A 25,473-nucleotide genomic window follows, 5' to 3' on the forward strand; every position below is an offset into this window, starting at 1 on the left:
TGGGGGGGAATCTGTACCCCCTGGGGGGGAATCTGCACCCCTTGGACAATCGGATTTTTCTTGGCTTTGAAACGGTTCGAAATACTTTGTAAAATTGTTTTAAAAATAGTTTAAATATAAAACACAATTTTACATTTTAGTAAGGATTATAATGATCTTTGAAACACTTGGAGTAATATTTTGATATTCGAATAATTACATCGAATATACTTAGAAAATATTTTGTAAAATCTTAAAATTCATTTAACTTAATTTGTTATATCGAAACATCAAAATGTTTTCAACATACACATTCCCTTATGTCTGTACTGTGAATAAATTCACACGAAGACATAAGGTATATGAATCCCGAAGGCTACTTACTAGGCATGTGCGGTGAATAAATTCACACGAAGACGTCACTTTTACCCCCACTTAAATAGAGTTCAGAGCTCGAGTTTAAAGCCTTAAGTGAAAAACAAGTTTGGGATGCTGAAATCATTAAAAAAACAGTTAGTACAACTATTTACTCGAAAATATAATCAAAAGTAAGCAATAAGGATCGAAATGTTATCTTAAAATTTAAACTTACCCTTTTCGTTAAAAAGACAATTGGAAATTACCTTAGCCTGACTCACTTACCTGTCCCCAGCGGAGTCGCTAAACTGCCGGAACCGTCTTTCAGTTGGGCCCGAAATTGGGCTTCGACTTGGATTAAACGAATTAGAGTCGCCACCGATCATTTATTTTAAAACAAATGGGTTGATCGGATACCCTATTTCTTACCTGATCTGCGTGTTTCCAAAGATGTATCGGATTCGGGAGTCTGTTACAGTCAAGGAAGGGTTAGCACCCTTGAACTGTCCTTTCAGTACTACGCAATTTTCAGTTGTCTTAAATTAAGAAAATTATAATTTAAAATTAAAAGGTAAAAATATGATCCCAATTACTTACCTTAGATAGTTTTAAAGGTGTGCCCTTAAGAATGTCAAAAAACCATATTAGATAAAAAGGTAAGAAATAAATAAATAAATAAAATTAATATGAAGAAAAAACAAATTAAATAAAAGATAAGATAAAGAAAGCAAAGATAAAATAGTGAGTAAAATAAATAAAAATATATAAAAAATAAAGAAAAAGAAGAAATAATATATAAATAAAATAATAATAAAAAGGTAAAAATAATATATATATATATATATATAATAAATAAAAACATAAAAAATAGTAAATATATATATATAAATTAATAAAAAAGATAATAAAAAATAACATATATATATAATCTAAAAATATAAAAATATATACTAACGTAAAAAAAGAAAATGCATAAAATGTAAAAAATTTATTACATGAAAAAAAAATAACAAAACAATTAAATAAAATGAGTAATAAGGGAAATGTGAGTATAAATAAAGTTAAATAAATAAAATAATAATAAAAATGTAAGGGACCGAATCAAAAGGAAAAATAAATCGATGGGCAAATTTTGAAGCAAAAAAATTGATTTATGGGGGAGAATTAAATATTTAAAAACAGAAACACGCCTTGGGGGTAGATATAGGTTCAAAACTTCGAAACACCACCCCTTTTTGGTCATCGGCGCAACCCACGTTTTGGGTTATTCGAACCAAATCTCAAGAAAAATAACATGCACATGCGAGAAATGAACGGATCAAGGTAAAAAAGATGTTACATTTTACTTCTTTTTTGAATCGTTTACAATAGCTTTGCCTTTGTATTTTTTCGTGCTTTCCTCTGTATTTTTGTATGTAAATCGTGTGTTACAATAGTGAGTTACAATGACTATTTATAATGCTTGTGGATCTTATTTTTAGGAGTTTGAATCATAGTAGAACTCTATCCTATTTTTAGGAGTTTGAATCCTAGTAAAACTCTAACGTTATGTTTGTTTTCTGAATCCCACTAAATCGGGGTTGTTGAGAGTATTGTACCCGGACGAAAAGGTGTGTTGACAGGTTGATTTGACATCGCAACGACTGATCAAGATGATGTTTATCTTATATCTTGTTGATCTTTTATGTTTTGGATCCTCATATTGGATTAAGATACATGATTTACGTTCGTGGATAGCTTTTCACGTTGCTCGAGTCTTATTTGCAATTTGTCGGTGGTCTTTCAATAGCTTGATCCCTTTTTGTGGTTCGTTTGTCGATGTGATCAGATCTATTTGTGTCTATCTTTGTTCGAGTTTTTTGGTTAAATTTTTAATATTTCCTTGTACGGTCCTTATGTGATCTTAATTTTCTAATTTTGTTTTAATGATTATAATTTTTTTTCTAATTATATGCTTAATTTACAATTGAGATCATAAATATTTATTGTAGTTTGGGATGTTTCCGATTTTGAATAAAATTATTACTTTTATTGGAAAAACATATACTCTTACTTATAAAATAAAGTTAAGTATATTTTTATTTCAAAAATTAAAAAGTACAGTTAATGATGGTTGAACCAAAATAACTCTACAAGCAGAAGCATCGAATTCCTACACCTTATCATATATGCATATCGGATGGGCTCACGTAGGGATGGCAAATTCACCTGGATGCGACGGTTTCGATCCGATAAGAATGGGTTGGGATAGGATCGAGTTGAGTTTAGTACATAAAATTTTTGGATATAGGTCGGAGTTGGATTTAGGGTAAAAAACATACGACCCAGTATTTTTAACTATATAATTTAATTTACTTAAAAAATTGCCGCCCTATATATATAAATATAAATATTTAGGGTTTTCCTTTCACTTTCTTCTTCTCCTGCCGCTAGTCTCATCTTCCTTTCTAAGGTTTTAATTCTTTCTCTTCTCTCAAATTCTTTCTCCCACTCGAATGATAAATGATTCGACCTTTATTATTATTATTTTTTGTTTAATCTCAGAGATGGCACTGCGAACTCACCCTTTAAATGTGTTTATTTCATCTTTTCATTTAGCTTTATTTTATTTTATTTTTGCAAAAGTTTAATCTCTTTTTTCATTTTGTATGTATAAAATATATGTTTTTTTAATTCCTCTCAAAGTTAAATAAGAATTTTTTTCTACTTTGATATGTAGTTATTGGGGCTAAATCGGAAATGATTTTGGCGAGTGCCGACTGTTAGGAATATTTTTTGTTCAATATGATTTTTCATTTTCAGGAACATATTTTGGTTCAGGTTGGGTAACAGTCGGGTTTTTATTTTATTTTTAGAGTCCAAATCAGATCTAGTTAGATAATACCAGAATCGAATTCGGGTCAAAGTCGGGTTATACAATAACTATGTTGAGTAGATATCAGGCAAAAATCCGACTCGACTCTTCGCCATCTAGGCTCACAGCATTCAACGTCACAAAATTAAGGGAATAAAAATAATAAAAAGAAATATTCTAAATAGAAATTTATGATTGGAATGAAGAAGAATATTTGGATGGGCCTACGGTATTGAATGAATGTCACTAAATTAATAGGTACGGCTAATGATGATTGGACCAAAATAATTGTACAGGCCGAAACATTGAACTTCGTACACCTTATCATAAAAGAATTCAATGTCTACTCAGAAAGAGAATACGTACCAAGAAAACACAGTTGCCAAACCAAATCAATTCAACCCAGGATAGAGGTTTCTCCGTCGAAGATATAATGTCCGACGCCTGCTGTTCTTCTTCTTCTTCCTTCTCTCCGCTGCCGCTGATGACATCGATAAGATACCCCGTCCTACGATGAACCGTAGTGTTTCCGACTGGGCTTCTCAGAAGTTTATTTCAGAAGAATTTGACAAGAACGGTGAAGAAGATGAAGAAGAAGACTAAGGGGGATCTGGAGATGAATAGGGCGACGTCTGAAGTCTAAGCCTAATTCTATAGGTTTGAATTCATTACATGCAGCTGTGTTTGCTTTCTTGCAGTTTCCTTTATATTTGTCGTGTTTACAGTGGATGTTTTCTCAATGGACAAAAAACTCTGGAGCTCAGGTGAGGTCAATCACCATTAGATCATCTACTCATATATGTCTGAACATGATGAAATCAAAGAAGATGAACTCGATGAAGATGAATTCGAAGATGATGATGAACTCGATACCAAGGTGCCTTTGTTTGTTAGTTTCCCCTTCTGTCTTTCTGCACCCCCTTTGAGTTATACAATCCTAATCCCTTATTTGATGTAGATTTCTCAAGTAGATGTCGAGATAGCAGCCTTATTAAATTACATTCAAACATCAATCGCAAAGGTAAATGACTTAGTGGTCTTAAAGCTGAGTTTCTTTCTGGATAAGGAGCCTCTTTCTATTTTGCAATGCTCAAACCAGTCAAAAAAAATTTGGTTGAAAGCTGATCCGCATAAACGAAGTTTAAGAAGATATCATTGTATGGATGATGTAGTAGAAATATGTACTTAAAGACAGGTAAACGTTTTCTTTTTCTTTTACTATGCTAAATTGGTTGAAGAATCATGCATATAAGAACATATAATGTTGTTAACCTCGTAAAAAAAGTATATTTCATGCGTTTTAATTTGGGTTATTGTTTGGTTTCAAGTCAATTTAATTCTATATAATTGTATTAATCATGCATTGTTGAGGTTGCTTGTGGGTTTTAATTGTTTATTAAATGGTGGTTTGATATAAGAAAGCTAGTTATTTTGTGGTGGTTTATTAAGGTTTACAAGGAGGGGTGTGAAGTGGTAGATTATCGTGGCATTTGCATGGGGGAGGACAGAGCGAATTGCTGATAGAATTTCTAGGAGTTAAAAGACAAAAAGGGATATTTGGCGCATGCACATGTGATTCCTCTGCTAGCTATTATTCCCTAGAACATGTGATGTTTAACATGTTGAATTTTATTGGACAATTTGGTGTTAAACCTCATAAAGATGCTAGGTAGTATATCCGAGTATTTTTAGAAGTGTGTGACTCCTTTAGACAACAAGGTATGCACAATGATGTGTTGAAGTTAAAGTTATTTTCATATTCTTTGCGAGACCGAGCAAAAGCATGGTTGATTGGAGTACCTTCTCGCTTGATCGAATCTTGGACAAAATTATGTAAAAACTTTTTGTTGTGATATACTCCACTTAATACGAACACCCAACTTAGAAATGGTATTGTGTCCTTTCGTCAACTGATAATGAGTCGATGTATGAGTGCTTGGATAGATACAAAGGTCTTTTACGTAAGTGCACGAACCATGGTTTTCATGATTGGAGATAATTTGTCATGTTCTATAATGGAGTAAATGTTCTAACGAGGACAATGTTGGATGTCTCAACAAATGGGATGTATTGGATAAGTCACTTGAAAAGCGTTTGATATCCTTGATAGGATATTTAACAATGATTATTAGTTTCCTTCTTCGAGATTAGGAATAAGGATGAAGACTCAAGGTACCTTCAATCTTGATACTAAGGATTCTGCCTCAGCTCGCCATTACCAATATGATGAAGAATCTTCAGTGTCCTAGGGAAGTTAAGGAAGTGAAGGTTGCATGCACTTTTTGTGTTCTTTGCAATGGGAACCATCATACTAGTGAATGTCCAAAAAATCAAGAGTCTAGCAACTATGTGAGAAACTACAATAGGAGCAACAACAACCTCTACTCAAACACATAATAGAACTCAAACTAAAATGTTAGAGGTTAGAAAACAAAAAAGATAACGGATAAAAAGATTATTCAGTTAAAAATATTTTTTTCACATCATGTCATTTACTTGCAATTTACTCCACGAACTTCTGTGACAAAATAATATATACGTAAAGAGTAAAAATATAATTAAATAAATATAATATTACAATTATTATTATTGTTATTATTTATCTGATACTGCTAAAAATATATACATATTTATACCACATAATTGAACTATAATAAATCTTACTGTGATGATAATAAATAAATTTTATACATTATAAATGAATTATATGTGTGATATATCATGAAAAAAATTAATATTAAACTTATTTAACTATCATCTAATTTCCTTATTGTACAGTTTTTGGATTAAAAAAAAGCCATCCTTTTATTTGAGAAAAATAAAGTGGAAAACAACCAATGTACAACCCACAAAACACACAATCTTCAAAGCAAAATAAATGGTACATCTAACAACAACAACAACAAAACCCTATTCCCATATGCAATGGGGTAAGGGGGAGGTGGGGTAGTAGGCTGCCCCCAACGCCAGGTTGAGAGCAGCTTCCGTGGAAGACCTCCGGCAGTAAGAAAATTAAAAATAAAGATAAAATACAATGCATGAATAAATAAGTCAATAAATACATAGTTGAAATAGTTGAATAATTTTCATACGCTGTCTTCATATGCGCGTCTGTAATTTGAAGTAATCCCTGCAAATAAATCCCTGCGTGAAAATCTCTGCTTATAGACAGAAACGTAAGTCCCGACTAAATTTAAAAGAGGAAACATGAAGAGAAGGATAAACAGAAGTCAGCGATAGCAAGATGCGATCAGGAATAAAGTTAAAATGGTTAAAACCTAAACTAAGGTAACACTACTCCGCCACCCTAATTCTAAGCTTACATAAATTCCAATGACAAAAACATATGAAAAGTAGAATTCATGGAAATTACTACAAAGGCATTAAAAAAGAAGACTGAGATGCCCACACTACTCAGCTACCCTGGTCTTAAATCTCCATACTTTCCTATCGGAGGTCATGTTCTCGGTAAGGGCTAAATCATTCAAATCAGATCTCAAGCAGTCTACCCACTTCCTCCTTGGTCGTCCTCTTCTTCTGGCACCGTTGACTGTTATCGACTCTACCCTCCTGACTGCATCTGACGGTTGTCGCCTAAGAACATGCCCAAACCACCCCAGTCTTCCCTCCCTCAATTTTTCGGATACAGGCACCACCCCCAAAGACATCCTAATTGTAGAGTTTGGTGTTATGTCCCACAGAGTCCTACCACATACGCATCGAAGCATTCTCATTTCTGTGGCCTCCATCCTCCTTAAGTGATCCTTCTTGATTGCCCAACATTATGATCCATACAGCAGCGCTGTTCTTATTGCCATTCTATAAAATTTTCCCTTAAGTTTTAGAGGCATTTCTTGTCACACAAAACTCCAGTTGCAGCCTTCCACTTTAGCCATCCCGCCTTTATACGGTGTGTAACGTCATCATCTACACCCCCATTTTTATGTATCATAGACCCTAGATACTTGAAACAATCATTTGAGGGGAGAACGTGTCCTTCGATGCATACTTCTACATCTTCATCGTTTTGGTTCCCACTGAAGTTTGAACATAAATACTCTGTCTTTTCAATATTGATCCTTAGACCTTTTTCTTCCAAGGCAGTCTTCCAGGTAGCCAGTCTACCATTCAGCTCAGGTTTTGTTTCAGCCACTAGGACAATGTCGTCAGCGAAAAGCATACACCATGAACACCGTCTGGAGTCGCACAATAGACGTCGTCCATAATCAAGGCGAAGATGTAAGGGCTAAGAGCCGACCCCTGGCGGAGTCCGATTTCCACCGGGAAAGTCTCGGTGTCGCCAACTGTAGTCCTGACGTATGAAGAAGATCTACAGTACATATCACGAATCACCCGGATATAAGCAGTTGGGATCCGTCTCGTTTCCAAGGTCTTCCAGATCGTATCGCGGGGAACGCTATCATACGCCTTCTCAAGATCAATGAACGCCATGTGAAGATATCTATTTTTTTCCCTATATTTCTCCATAAGCCGTCGAAGTAGATGAATCGCCTCCGTAGTAGACCTGTCTGGCATAAAGCCAAATTGGTTTTCCGAAACCCAAGTAATCAGTCTCAACCTAGCCTCTATCACCCTTTCCCATAGCTTCATGGTATGACTGAGTAGTTTAATACCTCTGTAGTTACCACAACGTTGGGGATCTCTTTTATTCTTATAGATTGGTATCACCGTAGACTCTCTCCACTCCTCTGGCATCTTGGCGGTCTCTAAAATAATATTAAAGATGTTGGTCAACCACTTAACTCCATCTTCTCCTAGGGCCAACCACACAGTGATAGGAATTTGATCTGGACCGACAGCTTTGTCCCTCCCCATCTTTCTAAGAGCCATTTTAACTTCCTCAATCCCAATCCTACTTGTAAGGCAGTCATTGGCCGTAGTATGATGGTCGGCTGATCCATCAACGGTACTATCTCTACAGGGAGAGGCATCGTCATTAAATAATCTGAAGAAGTAACTACCCCAAACCCTCTTAATATCATGTTCGTTCACTGAAAGAACACCATTTTTGTCCTTAATAATCCTAATACTACCTAGATCCTTTTTCCTATTCTCCCTGGATTTTGCAAGCCTGAAGATGCCGTTTTGTCCTTCCTTGGTGTCTAATCTCTTGTACATTTCCTCGTATGCCTTATCCTTTGCTTTAGCCACTGTTTTCTTGGCTTCCCGCTTTGCCTCATTGTATCTATGTTTAGCTCTCGATCTTTCCTTGTCGTCATTGCATTGTAGAAACTTCTTGAAGCAAGTTTGTTTTGTCTTCACCTTAGTTTGGACTTCTTCATTCCACCACCATGATTCTTTATGTTCCTTGACCTTCCCTATCGACAACCCAAGGGTGTTTTTTCCCACCTCTCTGATGGAATTTGCCATATTTTTCCATAACATATCTGTATTATTTGAGTTTGTAGTTCCAAAACCTGTATGAGACAAAACCTTACTCCTAAAGTCATCAGCTGTCGCTCCATGTAAGTTCTTCCAAAGGATCCTAGGTTTACCTAGTTTAGCCCTCCTATGAGTGCTTTTGTAACAACCCGAAAATTTCAAAATAATGTTTAATTGAAATTTGAGGTTAATTATGAAAATTGGTGAAATTTGGGGACTAAATTGGAAGTTCTTCAAACTTGTAGCTTGTTTTAGAGTTAAAAGAAAATTCAGGGACCAAGCCAATCCCTGAATTTACCCTTAAATGTTAGGTATGTTTTGGTTTATATATATGAATACGTGGTTTTCTGTTTTCAAAACAGAAAACCACGCCCAAATTTCCCTTCCCCTACCTCAACTTCCGACGACGATCCCGACGCCGTCCGAATTTCGATCGCCGTTTTGAAAGCACCATCGTGTTCGTTATCGAGTCACGAATAATCCCTTCAATTTAATTGAAGCGAAACGCTGCCAAACACCGTGAATTTCAAGTCAAAGCATAGACGTTTTTTTAGCTCAATCGCCTAGAAAATCCTAAATTCATCGCCGATCGTTGCTCCGTTTACGACACCTCCCGCACCATCGTGTTCATTGTGCCGTTCCGAGTCCGCCGGTGTCATCCTCGGTCTCCGTCGACGGTGGCGCGTGGGGAGGTGGATCAGTCAAAGATTCGGTCGAGTCTAAATCGAGCTCTCTGCCGTTCAAAAATTTGAACTGATCTTTGTAAGTATCTCGAAATCGCTCAAAATAATTTTTAGAAATTTTTCCGTGATTTTTAGAGCCCCGGAGGATGTCGCACGCGCCGCCGCAGGGCGAGTGAAATCTGGAAACCGGTTTGACCGGTCACGACCCGACCCGTTGACCTGAACCGTTGACCCGACCGACTCGTTGACCCGACCCGACCCGTTGATCGTTGATCGGTGCTATTATGGGAATATATTCGATTTTGGTGCTATTTTGGGAATTAATTCGAAATGGGTGCTATTTTGGCACTTTTTTTTTTGAAAAAAGTGATATTTTGGGAATTAATTTGAAATTGTGCTATTTTGGGAATTAATTCAAAAGGGTGCTATTTTGGTAATTATTTTAAAAGGGTGCTATTTGTGTAAAATGTTTGACAGTTTGTTGACCTCCTTTGACCAGAACTTTGACCGGCTTTGACCGGCTATTAAACGACCATTAATCTTTTCTGAAAATACCTATCCTGACAGTTTTCGACGTCCTGAATCCGTTTTTGTGGTCCGTTTTGCTAAATTCAAACCCAAAAGTCTCCAAATCATCAGTCAAACCTGTTGACTTTAATTTTGACCAAGAATTCGAAATTTCGGAAGGTCATACTTTATGTTTTTCGACGTCCTGAATTTGATTCCGAAGTTTGTTTTGCCAAATTCTGACCCGAAATTCCCGAATCAAGCTTGTGAACCCAAAAAGGCTTAGTATTTTAGTATTTTGATTATTTATTTGAGATATGGTTAAAGAATTGATTAAGTAAGATATTTTATGAAGGTATTCGTGTTTCACCTGAGCAAGGATCAGTCAGGTCCGGTGTTGTCCGTTCTTCAGATCAGTCCGAACCGCATATTACAAGAACTACCCGTAGGTTTCCGTATATTATTTAAGTAAAGATTAAGATTATTTTTTTATTAGAATTCCATTAAGGATTTTTCCAATTCGTAGGATCTAGCGCTGCAGCAGAGCGTGATCGACAAAACCAGTAATAAGCTTCCCTATCTGATTTCTCAGACTGTTACAGGTGTGTTTCCCTACCAGTGTTATCTTACAGTTATAAACTATATATCCGAACTGATTTATATTATGAGAATATAATATACTTTATGAGGAAATATCTGGTATTTTGAATAATGTTTATTAAATGTCTGATTTACCGTATAATTTTTATATGGTTTATAGTTATAGTATTTTTTGGTACATGATTTCTAAATATGGAACATTTCCATATTTAATGGATTAATTATTGTTTTTACTCCAATGCATACATTTTTATTTTGTCATTTGGGGTACGATTGAAGGAAGTATTATCAGGTCCCTTTGCTGTGTGCGAAGGTAAGCCTTACAGTTTACCAGGTCTCTTTGCTGTGTGCAAGGGTAAGCCTTATAGTTTCCCAGGTCCCTTTGCTGTGTGCGAAGGTAAGCCTTACAGTTTACCAGGTCCCTTTGCTGTGTGTAAGGGTAAGCCTTACAGTTTCCCAGGTCCCTTTGTTGTGTGCGAAGGTAAGCCTTACAATTTACCAGGTCCCTTTGCTGTGTGCAAGGGTAAGCCTTACAGTTTCCCAGGTCCCTCTGCTGTGTGCAAGGATAAACCTTACAGTTTTCCTAGGATCCTCTACTTTGTGCATAGGTTAAGCCTTACTGGTGTATAGGCGGTGTACGGTTCAGGTGAACCTATACAATTTGGTGATTGGATGGGGGTAGTGTGCATGTTATTAAAATATATTTGATAAATTATTTTATCTTATCTGAATTATTTTGTTATGTATATGTTATACACTGTATGGGACACACTGGGCTTTTTAGCTCATTCTGTAAATTTTAACCTTTTTCAGATAACAGCAGACCGTAAGCTAGCAGATTTGGCATCAGGAGAAATCAACTACTTTATTTTGTACGAACATATATTTCTATATATTTTTCGGTTATGTTTGGTGACATGTATTTTATTACCGTTTTTGACATATCTGTATTATTAATATTATGTTCTATATTATATTTAACGTTCTATAAGTTATATAAAAAAAACCTCTAAATGGGATATGTGACCTGCTTAGGTTTGGGTATATCTTACGGACCGGGTCTGGGGGATTACATTTGGTGGTATCAGAGCTTTCGGTTTTAAACACTCGACTGTATATGGGTCCTAAAATTTGGATTTTTAAGGAAAAAAAATGTCCCCTTATGTTATGATTTAAAGTTTTCTCGAGATCCCTGATGCTAATCTGACACATGTTTCAAATTCTTTCTGTAGAGCCTTATAGATCCAACGATGAATGCTGCTAGAGGTCGTAGGACAGGACGTGGACGTGGTAGAGGGCGAGTCACTCGACCTTCTGTTACGATAGAAGATCTGATGTCACCACGTGATCCTCCTGTTCCGTAAGTAGATCCGACTCTTTCTCATGATGATCAGTTTACTCCTATGAGAGACCCTCCCGTCACTGAAGATGAGGATTCTGAGATGAATGAAGACGTCATTAATAGAGCTATCTTCCGCATGTTCCAGAGAGCTGCTAGATCCCCTAGTAACATGACTGCAGTGGAGATTTCAAATTCTCTAGTTGTTGCTGGTGTAGTTCCATTCGAGGGTATTACTGGTGGACCTCCGACAGACGCTGAGTATTGGCTGGAGGACACAGAGAGGATTATGGATGAGATGAACCTCAGACCTGAGCAAAAGTTAAAGGGGGCCCTAACTATGTTGAATAAAGAAAGCTTCAGATGGTGGCAATCCATTTCTGGTAGTATTCCGAGGAACCAATTAACATGGGATCTTTTCAAGACGCGCTTCCGGAGTCGCTACATCGGAGAGAGATATCTGCAGGAGCGACGCCAGGAGTTTCAGAATCTGGAGCAAGGTAATATGTATGTTATGGATTACGAGGTGGAGTTCATCCGATTGAGCCGTTATGCTCCTGGACTTGTTGACACGGAGATAGATCGATGCTTGAGGTTTGAGAATGGACTCAGGTATGAGATCAGGAGTCGAGTTGCTACCCACCGAGAGAGGAATTTTGATGCTTTGGTTGAGATAGCCAAAACTGCTGAGAAATAGAGCGACTGGGTATGGAGCACAAGAGAGATAGTGATCGAGCTTAAACCCGATTCAGGAGGTCTGATGGTTCTATAGATTCTTCTGCACATCCCAACAAGAGAGGAAGGGGTGAATTCTTTCAGAGAGGTGGTGCAAGTGTCAGGCCTGTGGTATCCGGTTCTTCAGCCGTACATCCTTCTAGACATGGTGGATCTTCTGGGCTGCAACCTATACCGACATGTGTGCACTGTGGAAGATGTCATTATGGTCAGTGTAGGCTGAAATTGGGGACATGTTTTAGATGTGGTTCCGGTGACCATTTCATGAAGGACTGTCCAGAACGAGATCGTTCAGTTCAGACGCCAGCTCGTACTCCCGCTCATACTCAGAGAACTGTTCAGACTCCTGCGGGTGGTAGTACTCAAGAGAGAGCACCTGGATTAGCTAGTAGAGGCCGAGCATCTCAGAGTAGGGGTCCAGTCAGATCTGAGGCCAGACAACCTGCATTGGTTTACACTGCTAGACTTCGACAAGATCGTGATGGGCCTAATGTGACTGCAGGTACTGTTACTATTCATTCAGTTCCATACTTTGCATTGTTTGATAGTGGCTCTACAAATTCCTATATATCACATTCCGTTTCTGAGGGTCTAAATATTCTGTTGAGAATACTGAGCGTTCAGTGATAGTTCAAAGTCCCTTAGGCAAATCTATCGTGTTGGATCGTATTTTTAGAGAGTGCCCTATAGAGATCAATGGGGAGATTTTTTTGGCCGACCTGATGGAGTTACCCTTTGAAGAGTTCGATTTGATTCTCGGCGTAGATTGGTTGGACAAACATCGAGTAAATATTGATTTTGAGACTAAGAGAGTTGTTCTGAAGACCCCAGATAATCGAAAGATTGTAATGATCGGGGAACGACGTGGATTTCTGACGAATGTTGTGTCTTCCTTGGTAGCGGAGAAGATGATCAGGAAGGGTTCCGAGGCTTTTATTGCTTATATTTTGGACACTAGGAGATCACAATTCGATATTGAAGGCATCCGAATTGTCAAGGAATTTCCTGATGTTTTTCCCGAGGAGTTGCCTGGATTACCTCCAGATAGAGAAGTCGAGTTTGTGATTGAAGTCTATTCTGGTTCTACCCCGGTTTCAATGGCTCCTTATCGTATGGCCCCAAAGGAGCTTAAGGAACTAAAAGTTCAACTTCAGGAGTTGTTGGACATGGGATTTATTCGACCTAGTGTATCACCGTGGGGAGCTCCAGTTCTCTTTGTCAAGAAGAAAGATGGGACATTGAGACTCTATATTGATTATAGAAAACTGAACAAGCTCACTGTTAAAAATAAATATCCTCTGCCCAGGATCGATGATCTATTTGACCAATTTCGAGGGGCTTCTATCTTTTCAAAGATAGACTTTAGATCTGGTTATTATCAACTCAAAGTGAAAGATTCGGATATTCCGAAGACTGCTTTCCGTACTCGATATGGGCACTATGAGTTTTTAGTGATGTCATTCGGGTTAACTAATGCCCCTGCTGCTTTTATGGATCTGATGCATAGGGTGTTTCGACCTTATTTGGACCAGTTTGTAGTTGTATTCATTGATGACATACTAGTGTATTCTAGAAGTGAAGCAGAATATGAGGAGCATTTAAGGATTGTTCTTCAGACTCTAAGGGAGAATAAACTATACGCTAATTTGAGCAAGTGTGAGTTCTGGCTCAGCGAAGTGACTTTTCTTGGACATATCGTCTCTGCTGATGGCATTCAGGTGGATCCGAGCAAAGTGGAGGCTATTCTGAACTGGAAGCAACCCAGAAACGTCTCTAAGATCCGTAGTTTCTTGGGCTTAGCTGGTTACTACCGTCGTTTCGTTGAGGGGTTCTCCCTTATTGCAGCTCCTCTGACGAAACTATTGAGGAAAGATGTTCCATTTGTCTGGTCTGAGGACCAACAAGCTAGCTTTGAGAAATTGAAGACTGTTCTAACTCAAGCCCCAGTGTTGATTCAGCCTGAATTTGGGAAGGATTTTTCTGTCTACAGTGATGCTTCTTATTCTGGATTAGGATGTGTTTTGATGCAAGATAGGAAAGTTGTTGCTTATGCGTCACGTCAGTTAAGGCCGCATGAGCGTAACTATCCTACTCACGATCTGGAATTAGCTGCTGTGGTTTTTGCTTTAAAGATCTGGAGACACTACCTCTACAGAGAAAAGTGTTATATCTACACTGATCATAAGAGTCTGAAGTATCTGCTTACTCAGAAAGAATTGAATTTGAGACAGCGTCGCTGGTTGGAGCTTTTAAAGGACTATGATTTTGAGATAGAATATCATCCAGGGAAGGCTAATGTAGTGGCAGATGCCTTGAGCCGTAAGGCGATATCAGATCTCAGAGCCTTATTTGCCAACTTGAGTTTATTTGATGATAATAGTTTGTTAGCAGAGTTACAAGTTAAACCTACTTTGACCGAGGAGATTAAGGCTAAACAACTCCTTGATAGCTCGTTGCTTCCCATTATTGAACAAGTTAAGCAAGGATCGAGGTCGGAGTATACTGTGGATCAGGATGGTATTTTGTGTTTTCACGGTCGTTACTGCGTCCCTAAAGATGATGAGTTGAGACGGGTTATTCTTCAAGAGGCTCATAGTAGTCCTTATGCTATGCATCCTGGTGGGGACAAAATGTACAATAATCTCAAAGAGCGCTACTTTTGGACTGGTATGAAGAAAAATATTTCAGATTTTGTGGTGAGGTGTTTGACTTGTCAGCAGGTTAAGGTAGAGCACCAGCATCCGTCTGGATTGTTACAGTCAATTAAGATTCCTGAGTGGAAATAAGAGCGTATTACGATGGACTTCGTTACTGGTCTTCCTCTAACTCCTTCCAAAAAGGATTCTATCTGGGTGATTGTTGATCGACTCACCAAGTCAGCGCACTTTATCCCTATTCAGGTTAATTATTCTCTGGATAAACTAGCTAAGTTGTACATTTCTGAGATCATTAGACTTCATGGTGTTCCGTTGTCTATCATATCTGATCGAGATTCGAGATTCACTTCTAGGTTCTGGAAAGCTTTGCACGAGGCTCTGGGCACTCGTTTGAATTTCAGTACAACTTTTCATCCTCAAACTGATGGACAGTCTGAGTGAGTAATTTAGGTGTTGGAGGATATGTTACGAGGTTGTGTGATTGATTTCCGTGGTAGTTGGGAAGATTTCTTGCCGTTAGCTGAGTTTGCTTACAATAATAGTTATCAGGCGAGTATTCGTATGGCACCATATGAGGCTCTATATGGACGTAGATGTCGTACTCCTATATGTTGGACAGAGTTGCATGATAGAAAAACTTTGGGTCCAGACTTGGTTCGAGAGACTGAAGATACTGTCAGACTGATCCGTGATCGCTTAAGAGAGGCATTTGATAGGCAGAAGTCATACGCAGATAAGCGACGTAAGGATATCGAGTTTGAGGTTGGAGATCAGGTTTTCCTCAAGGTATCTCCAAGGAAGAAGGTATTGAGATTTGGACGTAAAGGTAAACTGAGTCCGCGATTTATTGGGCCGTATCGTATTCTGAAGAAAGTTGGACATGTTGCTTATCAGCTTGAGTTACCTCCACAGCTCAGTCGTATTCATGATGTTTTTCATGTGTCTATGTTAAGGCGATACCGTCCAGATCCAGATCACATCATTCAGGTTGATGAGGTAGAGCTGAGACCTGATTTGTCATATGAGGAGGAGCCTGTTCAGGTTTTAGAAAGAGATGAACGAGTTCTTCGGAATAGGCGTATTCCAATGGTCAAAGTGCAATGGAGTAATCGTAGCCCCTCAGAAGCTACTTGGGAGACCTTGGAGTCAATGGAGGTTCAATTTCCTCATCTGTTTTCATAAGGTAAATTTCGAGGACGAAATTTCTTGTAGAGGGGGAGAATTGTAACAACCCGAAAATTTCAAAATAATGTTTAATTGAAATTTGAGGTTAATTATGAAATTTGGTGAAATTTGGGGACTAAATTGAAGTTCTTTAAACTTGTAGCTTGTTTTAGAGTTAAAAGAAAATTCAGGGACCAAGCCAAGCCCTGAATTTACCCTTAAATATTAGGTATGTTTTGGTTTATATATATGAATACGTGGTTTTCTGTTTTCAAAACAGAAAACCACGCCCAAATTTCCCTTCCCCTACCTCAACTTCCGACGACGATCCTGAAGCCGTCCGAATTACGATCGCTGTTTTGAAAGCACCATCGTGTTCGTTATCGAGTCAGGAACAATCCCTTCAATTTAATTGAAGCGAAACGCTGCCAAACACCGTGAATTTCAAGTCAAAGCATCGACGTTTTTTTAGCTCAATCGCCTAGAAAATCCTAAATTCATCGTCGATCGTTGCTCCATTTACGACACCTCCCGCATCATCGTGTTCATTGTGCCGTTCCGAGTCCGCCGGTGTCATCCTCGGTCTCCGTCGACGGAGGCGCGTGGGGAGGTGGATCAGTCAAAGATTCGGCCGAGTCTAAATCGAGCTCTCCGCCGTTCAAAAATTTGAACCGATCTTTGTAAGTATCTCGAAATCGCTCAAAATAATTTTTAGAAATTTTTCCGTGATTTTTAGAGCCCCGGAGGACGTCGCAAGCGCCACACGCGCCGCCGCAGGGCGAGTGAAATATAGAAAACGGTTTAACCGGTTTTGACCGGTTTGACCGGTCACGACCCGACACGTTGACCCGAACCGTTGACCCGACCCGACCCGTTGACCCGACCCGTTGAGCGTTGACAGTTGTTATTCTGGGAATTTATTCGATTTTTGTGCTATTTTGGGAATTAATTTGAAATGGGTGCTATTTTGGTAATTTTTTTGAAAAAAAGGTGATATTCAGGGAATTAATTCAGATTGGTGCTATTTTGGGAATTAATTCAAAAAGGGTGCTATTTTGGTAATTATTTTAAAAAGGGTGCTATTTGTGTAAAATGTTTGACAGTTTGTTGACCTCCTTTGACCAGAACTTTGTCCGGCTTTGACCGGCTATTAAACATCCGTTAATCTTTTCCAAAAATACCTATCCTGACAGTTTTTGATGTCCCGAATTCGTTTTTGGGGTCCGTTTCCCTAAATTCAAACCCAAAAGTCTCCAAATTGTCAGTCAAACCTGTTGACTTTAATTTTGACCAAGAATTTGAAATTTCGGAAGGTCATACTTTATGGTTTTCGACGTCCTGAATTTGATTCGAAGTTTGTTTTACCAAATTCTGACCCAAAATTTCTGAATCAAGCTTGTGAACCCAAAAAGGCTCAGTATTTTAGTATTTTGATTATTTATTTGAGATATGGTTAAGGAATTGATTAAGTAAGATATTTTATGAGGTACTAGTGTTTCACTTGAGCAAGGATCAGTCATGTCCGGTGTTGTCCGTTCTTCAGATCAGTCCGAACCGCGTATTACAAGAACTACCCGTAGGTTTCCGTATATTATTTAAGTAAAGATTAAGATTATTTTTTTATTAGAATTCCAATAAGGATTTTTCCAATTCGTAGGATCTAGCGCTGCAGCAGAGCGTGATCGACAAAACCAGTAATAAGCTTCCCTATCTGATTTCTCAGATTGTTACAGGTGTGTTTCCCTACTAGTGTTATCTTACAGTTATAAACTATAAATCCGAACTGATTTATATTATGAGAATATAATATACTTTATGAGGAAATATCCGGTATTTTGAATAATGTTTATTAAATGTCTGATTTACCGTATAATTTTTATATGGTTTATAGTTATAGTATTTTTGGTACATGATTTCTAAATATGGAACATTTCTATATTTAATGGATTAATTACTGTTTTTACTCCAATGCATACATGTTTATTTTGTCATTTGGGGTACGATTGAAGGAAGTATTATCAGGTCCCTTTGTTGTGTGCGAAGGTAAGCCTTACAGTTTACCAGGTCCCTTTGCTGTGTGCAAGGGTAAGCCTTACAGTTTCCCAGGTCCCTTTGCTGTGTGCGAAGGTAAGCCTTACAGTTTACCAGGTCCCTTTGCTGTGTGCAAGGGTAAGCCTTACAGTTTCCCAGGTCCCTTTGCTGTGTGCGAAGGTAAGCCTTATAGTTTACCAGGTCCCTTTGCTGTGTGCAAGGGTAAGCCTTACAGTTTCCCAGGTCCCTTTGCTGTGTGCAAGGATAAACCTTACAGTTTTCCTAGGCTCCTCTGCTTTGTGCATAGGTTAAGCCTTACTGGTGTATAGGCGGTGTACGGTTCAGGTGAACCTACACAATTTGGTGATTGGATGGGGGTAGTGTGCATGTTATTAAAATATATTTGATAAATTGTTTTATCTTATCTGAATTATTTTGTTATGTATATGTTATACACTGTATGGGACACACTGGGCTTTTTAGCTCATTCTGTAAATTTTAACCTTTTTCAGATAATAGCAGACCATAAGCTAGCAGATTTGGCATTAGGAGAAATCAACTACTTTATTTTGTACGAACATATATTTCTATATGTTTTTCGGTTATGTTTGGTGACATGTATTTTATTACCGTTTTGGACATATCTGTATTATTAATATTATGTTCTATATTATATTTAACGTTCTATAAGTTATATAAAAAAAAACCTCTGAATGGGATATGTGACCCGCTTAGGTTTGGGTCTATCTTACAGACCGGGTCTGGGGGGTTACAGCTTTGCCCGTGGCGTACGCGGAACACCAAAACCAACAATCTGTGTTGTGATGCACACGCCTCTTCAGGGAACACCTTACAGTCAATGCAAGCCATCGATCCCGATTTCGAACCAGGATGTAGTCGATTTTGGTACAATGTCCCCCGCTATGGAACGTAATCAAGTTCACATCTCTCTTGTTAAAGAAGGAGTTAGTGACCACCATATCGTGTGCAGTAGCAAAATCAAGCAATGTGCGCCCCTCCTCGTTCCTACTACCAAAACCGAAACCCCCATGAACACTGTCATACCCGTCGATTGCACTACCTATATGGCCATTGAAATCTCCCCCTATGAAAACTCATTGATCCTCCGGAATGCTCCTAAGTACATCATCTAACGAATCCCAGAAGCAACGTTTCTCCCCCTCCCCTAGGCCAACGTGTGGGGCGTACACTGAAAAGACATTCACCACTTCCGCTTCTAAAATAACCTTAATCATCATGATCCTATCATTGTATCTACAAACTTCAACTACATTTTCCTTGAGCCTAGAGGATACCAAGATACCCACCCCATTTCTAGCGTTATCTACGCCTGAATACCACAACTTGTACCCGTTACACTCTCTGGCGCCCCCTTTCCACCTAGTCTCTTGAATACATGCAAAATCTATTTTCCTGTTACTTAGTACGTCGGTCAGCTCCAGCAGCCTAGCATTTAATGTGCCTACATTCAACGTACAAACTCTAAGTCTAGTCTCCTTGACACCACTCTGTCGGGCCCGCCCCCTAAACGCCCTATGGGATCTAAAAGAAGGACATGACCTCAAGTAATCATCTATAGCCGAAGCTATGAGGAACTATGAAAAAGAAAATCAAAGCAGAAAGAAGTTGCACCAATAAAACGCTAGAGAATTGAGGGGTACTAAGAAGCCTAGTTGGTTACTTAATAGGATTTTAATTTATATAATACTATTTTTATTTTTATTACTAAAAGTCTAGTGTTAAAAGGCAAGAAAAAAGAATAATATTGATTTTACTCTGTTCAGATCTAAAAAGAAACTTCAATCTGATATGAATTAAAAATAAACTACTGAAATTGTTTATTTTCTAAAAAAAATGGAATCAGAGAGAGCATAAACGGTACCTCAGCAAGAAAGCCTAACGTTAAAAAAAAACTTTTGAACAAAATAGATCTGAAAGTTTAGATATGCAAATAAAAGAGATTTCTAAATGCAATAACAAAAAGATTCAAATCTATGTATATAAAGGAGAAGCTTACAGAGTAAAACTGGTATTTCATAAGAAACGGAGGTTTTCAGATCTGAGAATCCAGTGAAGAGTTCAGCTTAGTATCAATATGGTATTTAACGGTTAAAAAAATTTCTGAAGCTTAAAGAAGAAAATTCCTTCGGGTAAAAGCCTCCTTCGGATCTGAAACACACACACAGAGGGAGAATTCAAGCTACTTGCTATGATCGAATCAGAAACCTGCAAGACAGGAGAAGGAGAAAAGCAACACCAGAAAATGGATAAAAACATTGATAAAAAAAAACACAAAGAATCCATGGAAAATGGATCATGAACTCAGCAGCAGACCCGGAAAGGCTAAGGAGGGTCCATCCAACGTCTATCCTCGGTCGCCTGTCTTTCAACGGGGAAGGGAGCTTCCTCAACCCAAAAACGATCCTTAGTCCCAAGATCTCGATCTGCAGTGAGCAACTTCATTCCCTGATCGTGGAGAGAAACAAAAGACACATGCATGCAGAGACTCGGCTCACTTTCGAGCCTCCTAAATCAGAGCGCTCACTTCTAAAATGTCCTAGGCTGAAGAAGAGGGTTAAGGGCGATAGGTTTTGTATATAAATTTTGCATAGAATGGATGTAATTTTGTAAGAATTTTCAAACCTGTAATTTAATTTTCCGTTGACAAGCGCAAGCCCAAATGTACTTAAGCGCGACTTTCATAGGTTGAGACACATCAAAACCTTCAAGAAGTAGTCGACACTCACTACGTACATTGTAAATGCCCGACTTTTCGCTATTCAAAATTGGACAGTTATCCTGATGGAACTGCGAGATTGGAATGCTAAGAATCAATTTTGCTTCCTCTTTATTAAACAACTCCCTCACTAACTCATCCTTACAAGCGATTAACTTCGGGTCAATTAAATCTACAACAGTCACTACCGAATTATTCCGGGCACATTCAACACGGTGTGTGGGGGACTTATTGGAAGCCAAAAGTCATTCCACGTGGAAATGGAAACACCAGATCCAACTTACTGTGTAACTCAGAATTAAAGACATCCACGTGGCCCTTGCAACCCCTCTACCAAGACGCTCTTGAATGTTCGTAGTAGCTTGTCGCCCAAGTGAACCAAGAGCCCGTGAATCCAATGTCTGAAAAGCCACTCTCCTTAAGCGCATTACAAAAGTCCTATATATGACGTCATTGTAACCCCTCAGACCGATGCGGGTAACCCGATCTGATCTGGTGTCTCACAATTGGGCTACCGGAGCGATCCACTATAAAAATAGCAAAAAATTTAAAACTTTTATTAAAACATGTAACTTATAAAATAATTTATCAGTATGCATAAATAAAACAGATTTTCAGACTCATATATATAAAACAAAATACAATTACATGCCCCTAATCACATGTACCATACTCTGCAAGCAACACCGGAAGAATAGGTTCAGGAGATCAGAATAGGTTGTCTAGTGTGTTCCTGCAAAACCAGTAAAAAGATACAGATCTTTAAAAATATATTTTTAAAAACATAACACTACCCCCATCCTTTCACAATCTATTTGTGTAGGTTCCCCAAAAACATACACCCAACCCACACAACCTGTAAGGCCCTGAGCACAAAGTTGAGGAACCTGTAGAAATACTTCCTTAAAAAATACCCCCCAATTAAAACATTTTTCCGTCAGTAAATGGAGATATCAGAAATCAAAACAGTATTCAGAACAGATATCAAAACAGAATCCAGATCAGAAATCAGAACAAAATTCATATCAGAAATCAGAACAAAATTCAAATCGGAAATCAGATAAAATATTCATGTAATTAGGGAACACACTAGTGTTTACAGATATTATTTAGAGTTATTGGATAATATCGGGCAGAGAAACACAGATCTTCAGTTTACCGATAGAATGTTGGAAGTTAGAATCACTATTGGAAGAGTTTATTAGCTAACGGAATCATCCGTTATTTAGAATGTGATTTATCGGGATCATATCTTATTCATACATGACCAGAGTGATTTGAGCTGATAAGGAAGAACGAAGATTAAAGACCTTTACAATCTATGTCGATTGATCGGATTATCGAACAACTCTTAGATGAATAGATCCAGAACTAATGCTTGTTGATTAGTCAATTCATTAATCTTCTAGGGTATTTACTCTTTAATGCCACAAATTCTTGTTCATAGATCATCTTCGAAATCATCGATGAATAGATCTTCCAATGTCTTTATTTCATTTTCACGCTTCCATGATATAATGAAATGCTGACGTGCTTGATTTATGGTTCATGACCCATAAGAACATTACATCATGTATGTTCATTAGTGTTTTTAGACTCATCCAAATCACTTATTTAATCCTCAGTCATTGAGGTTACTTAATTCATTTAGCAGTCAAGTCTATCCTAGTTACTTCAGAGTTTTCTAGAGTAATTCAGACATTTCTGAATTTCGGATACATATTGTACTTCGTTCAATTCAATTTAGTCTTCATGGTTGATTTGTCTAACGAATATACACTTCTTAGTACTGAATACGATTTAGAGTTGGGCTGAGCTGAGACATTCCAAAATTATCAACGAGACAAACTTGAGAAGACGAACACGCATTCAAGTAATATCTATGCCATTCAGTTACTGGCATATCATTAAGGTTGATCGGCTCACTTAAGTTGTGTTCCATAACTTTTAAGGGTAGTACAACACCCATATTTACTTAGATTCCTTAATTAATCCAACACCTCTACTTAGTCTAGGTCATAAGGGTATTTTGGTCATTCTGGTGCTCAATTTTATTCCATTAATTTTAGAGCTCGGGAATATCCAATCATTCTTGAGTTTGGTGATATTCTTGGTCATTTCCATTTCAGGGGTATTTTGGTCATTTTACAGATACAATATATTTCAATCATTTTCTTCTGTTCGATCTTATTATTTAATCCGCACTTATCATCTATTTCAGTCTTTTCAACCAATTCTGACAAAGGAGCACATTCGATAAATTATCCTTCACGTATTTACTCACAACTCGGAGATTTACGGATTATCAGAAATTTTCTGAACAAAACTAGGATCTTAACAATTAAATCAATAATTCAACGATGGAGGCATAACTTCCTGGGTACTTTGTCATTCCAGGTCAACTGAGGATACTTTTACCTCTAAAGGGTAATTTCTTAACAAAATAATTTTAGTATTAGCTCCTAACGAGGATAATTATAATTTAGAGATTCCGGGGTTAATCGTTTTTCCGTATAATCTCTAAACTCCAAATTATTCTTTAACAAAACTTTTAATATCTTGTACAAGTCATCTTGGGTTTAGAAATCGGTTATCCAGATTTTCTAAGCAAAACTAGTATTTTTTATACACATTAGTAGTTTCATCAGATCAATATGTCTTTACAAACTTCTTATCCAAATTCCATGGTCAATTCTTGCCTTTTTACAATATAAGGATATTTTCATAATTTTACCTAATCGAAGTATTCTCATAATTTATCACTTAAACCGTATTCAGTTCGAAACCATCCATAATCAAACAGGCATAATAGACCAATCATAAACATCTATGTATTTATCCATTATCAACATGTTCCATAAAGTATAAAGAGGTAGTAATGTATTACCTCGATTTCTGTGTCATACTGATCAACCATTTAAATTCCATTCGAACGCCCTCGATTTTTAATTCAACTTCCAATAATTTCTCAAATACATAACAATAGAAATGTCATCAAAATCTGGGCTTAATTCCGAAAAACGGATCGAATTAGGTGATAAATCAGTGAAAAACACCTTACTAGGTTTGAATTTGGCGAAACGGACTTCAGAATTGGACTCCGGATGTCAACAAAACCCAAAATATTACTCTTGAATTCCAGCTCACCAATTTGATTTCTAGCTTCCAATCTTTTTCTAACGAACATGGACAATCTATCGTACAAATACGACTTCAAATAATTTTCCTCTCCATAAAAATAACTTATTATAATCTAATTAATAATTTGGGGACCCAATTGTTAAAACTAAAAACTTTAGGAGTCAATATAATTTTTAATTACTAAAATTAGGGACTAAATCGATCTTAATAAAACCATTATGCCATGATCATAACAATATGAAAGCTAAGAGACAAGGTTGAGCTTTTACAACTTGGATGGTTTACCTTGTAATTTCCTCTCTCTTTTTTAGCTACCTCCCACGTGATTTTAATGTTGAGATATAAAATCAATTTTTTTAATCCTTTCTTTCCCAGTTCTTTCCTTTGCTTATTTCTTTCTTTTCTCCAACAACATTTGTAAACGTTGTGACTTGTAAAAGATAATTAAGAGCTCAACAAAACCAAGTTTGCAGAGAGAGCTTGAAGTAGGAGGAAACTATTCATCACTTAATCGAAAGAAATCAAGATTACAACTTTAGTGATGGATCACTTGTATATATTTTAATGCCAGTTGATTCCCCTCAAACAACCAAATTTAGTTCGATTCATTACCAAAAGCCCATAGCTAAACTCTGAAAGTACTTCATATCCAAATGAACAAACGGTAAGTAGCCATAAATATAGCAAAAATGAGGATAAGAAGAAAAGCAAGAATTACCTCCAAATCGATATCCAAAGTCTCGACGACATGTCGCATAATAGAATGAACAAGTTTACTCTTGTTATACCCTTCTTCACAAGCCTGAATATCTTCCTCGCTAATCCTTCTCTTACTCAAATCGATGTAACCCTTTTCCTTATCGACGTGGAGGACCATCACCAGCTCGATTCGGCCGAACTTGATTAGACTGCTGACACTAAGAATTCGACGACAAGAGAGCTCCGAGAACAAGATCATGCCTTCGATGTTGTTGTATTCAAGGAGCAAAACGTAGGCGCCCATATCGGCGATGTTATTCACTTGTATCATCACCGCCATATCCACCTTGGATACTTTGCTTCGTACATACGACATTCCAGGTTCGACATTTTCGCTCAAGCAATGAAATATTTTTACCTCAAAAAGTTAGTTGTTTGGGGATTTTGAGCTTGAAGATAATGGCTTTGAGATGAACTTCTTACTTTAATGCAACCACCACCATTATTATGCTGAAATCATAAAATAAAGAACAACTCTCCCCACTTGTGATCTCCATTTTTCATAT

The 25,473-nt window shown here is 37.5% G+C and overlaps 1 protein-coding gene across 1 annotated transcript; it reads right to left on the reverse strand.

Annotated features, from left to right (window-relative positions):
• Positions 1-20,673: 20,673 nt before the first annotated feature.
• On the reverse strand, positions 20,674-25,247 carry LOC120179124 (eukaryotic translation initiation factor 2 subunit alpha homolog). The gene is made up of 3 exons (XM_039184825.1): positions 24,927-25,247; positions 21,352-21,468; positions 20,674-20,796 (listed from the first exon to the last, which is right to left on the reverse strand). Exons 1-3 carry the CDS (start codon positions 25,245-25,247, stop codon positions 20,674-20,676), a joined length of 561 nt encoding a protein of 186 aa, XP_039040756.1.
• Between the last annotated feature and the right edge of the window lie 226 nt (positions 25,248-25,473).

The sequence above is a fragment of the Hibiscus syriacus genome, unplaced genomic scaffold (assembly GCF_006381635.1).
Source record: "Hibiscus syriacus cultivar Baekdansim isolate YM2019G1 unplaced genomic scaffold, ASM638163v2 tig00112402_pilon, whole genome shotgun sequence".
NCBI lineage: Eukaryota > Viridiplantae > Streptophyta > Magnoliopsida > Malvales > Malvaceae > Hibiscus > Hibiscus syriacus.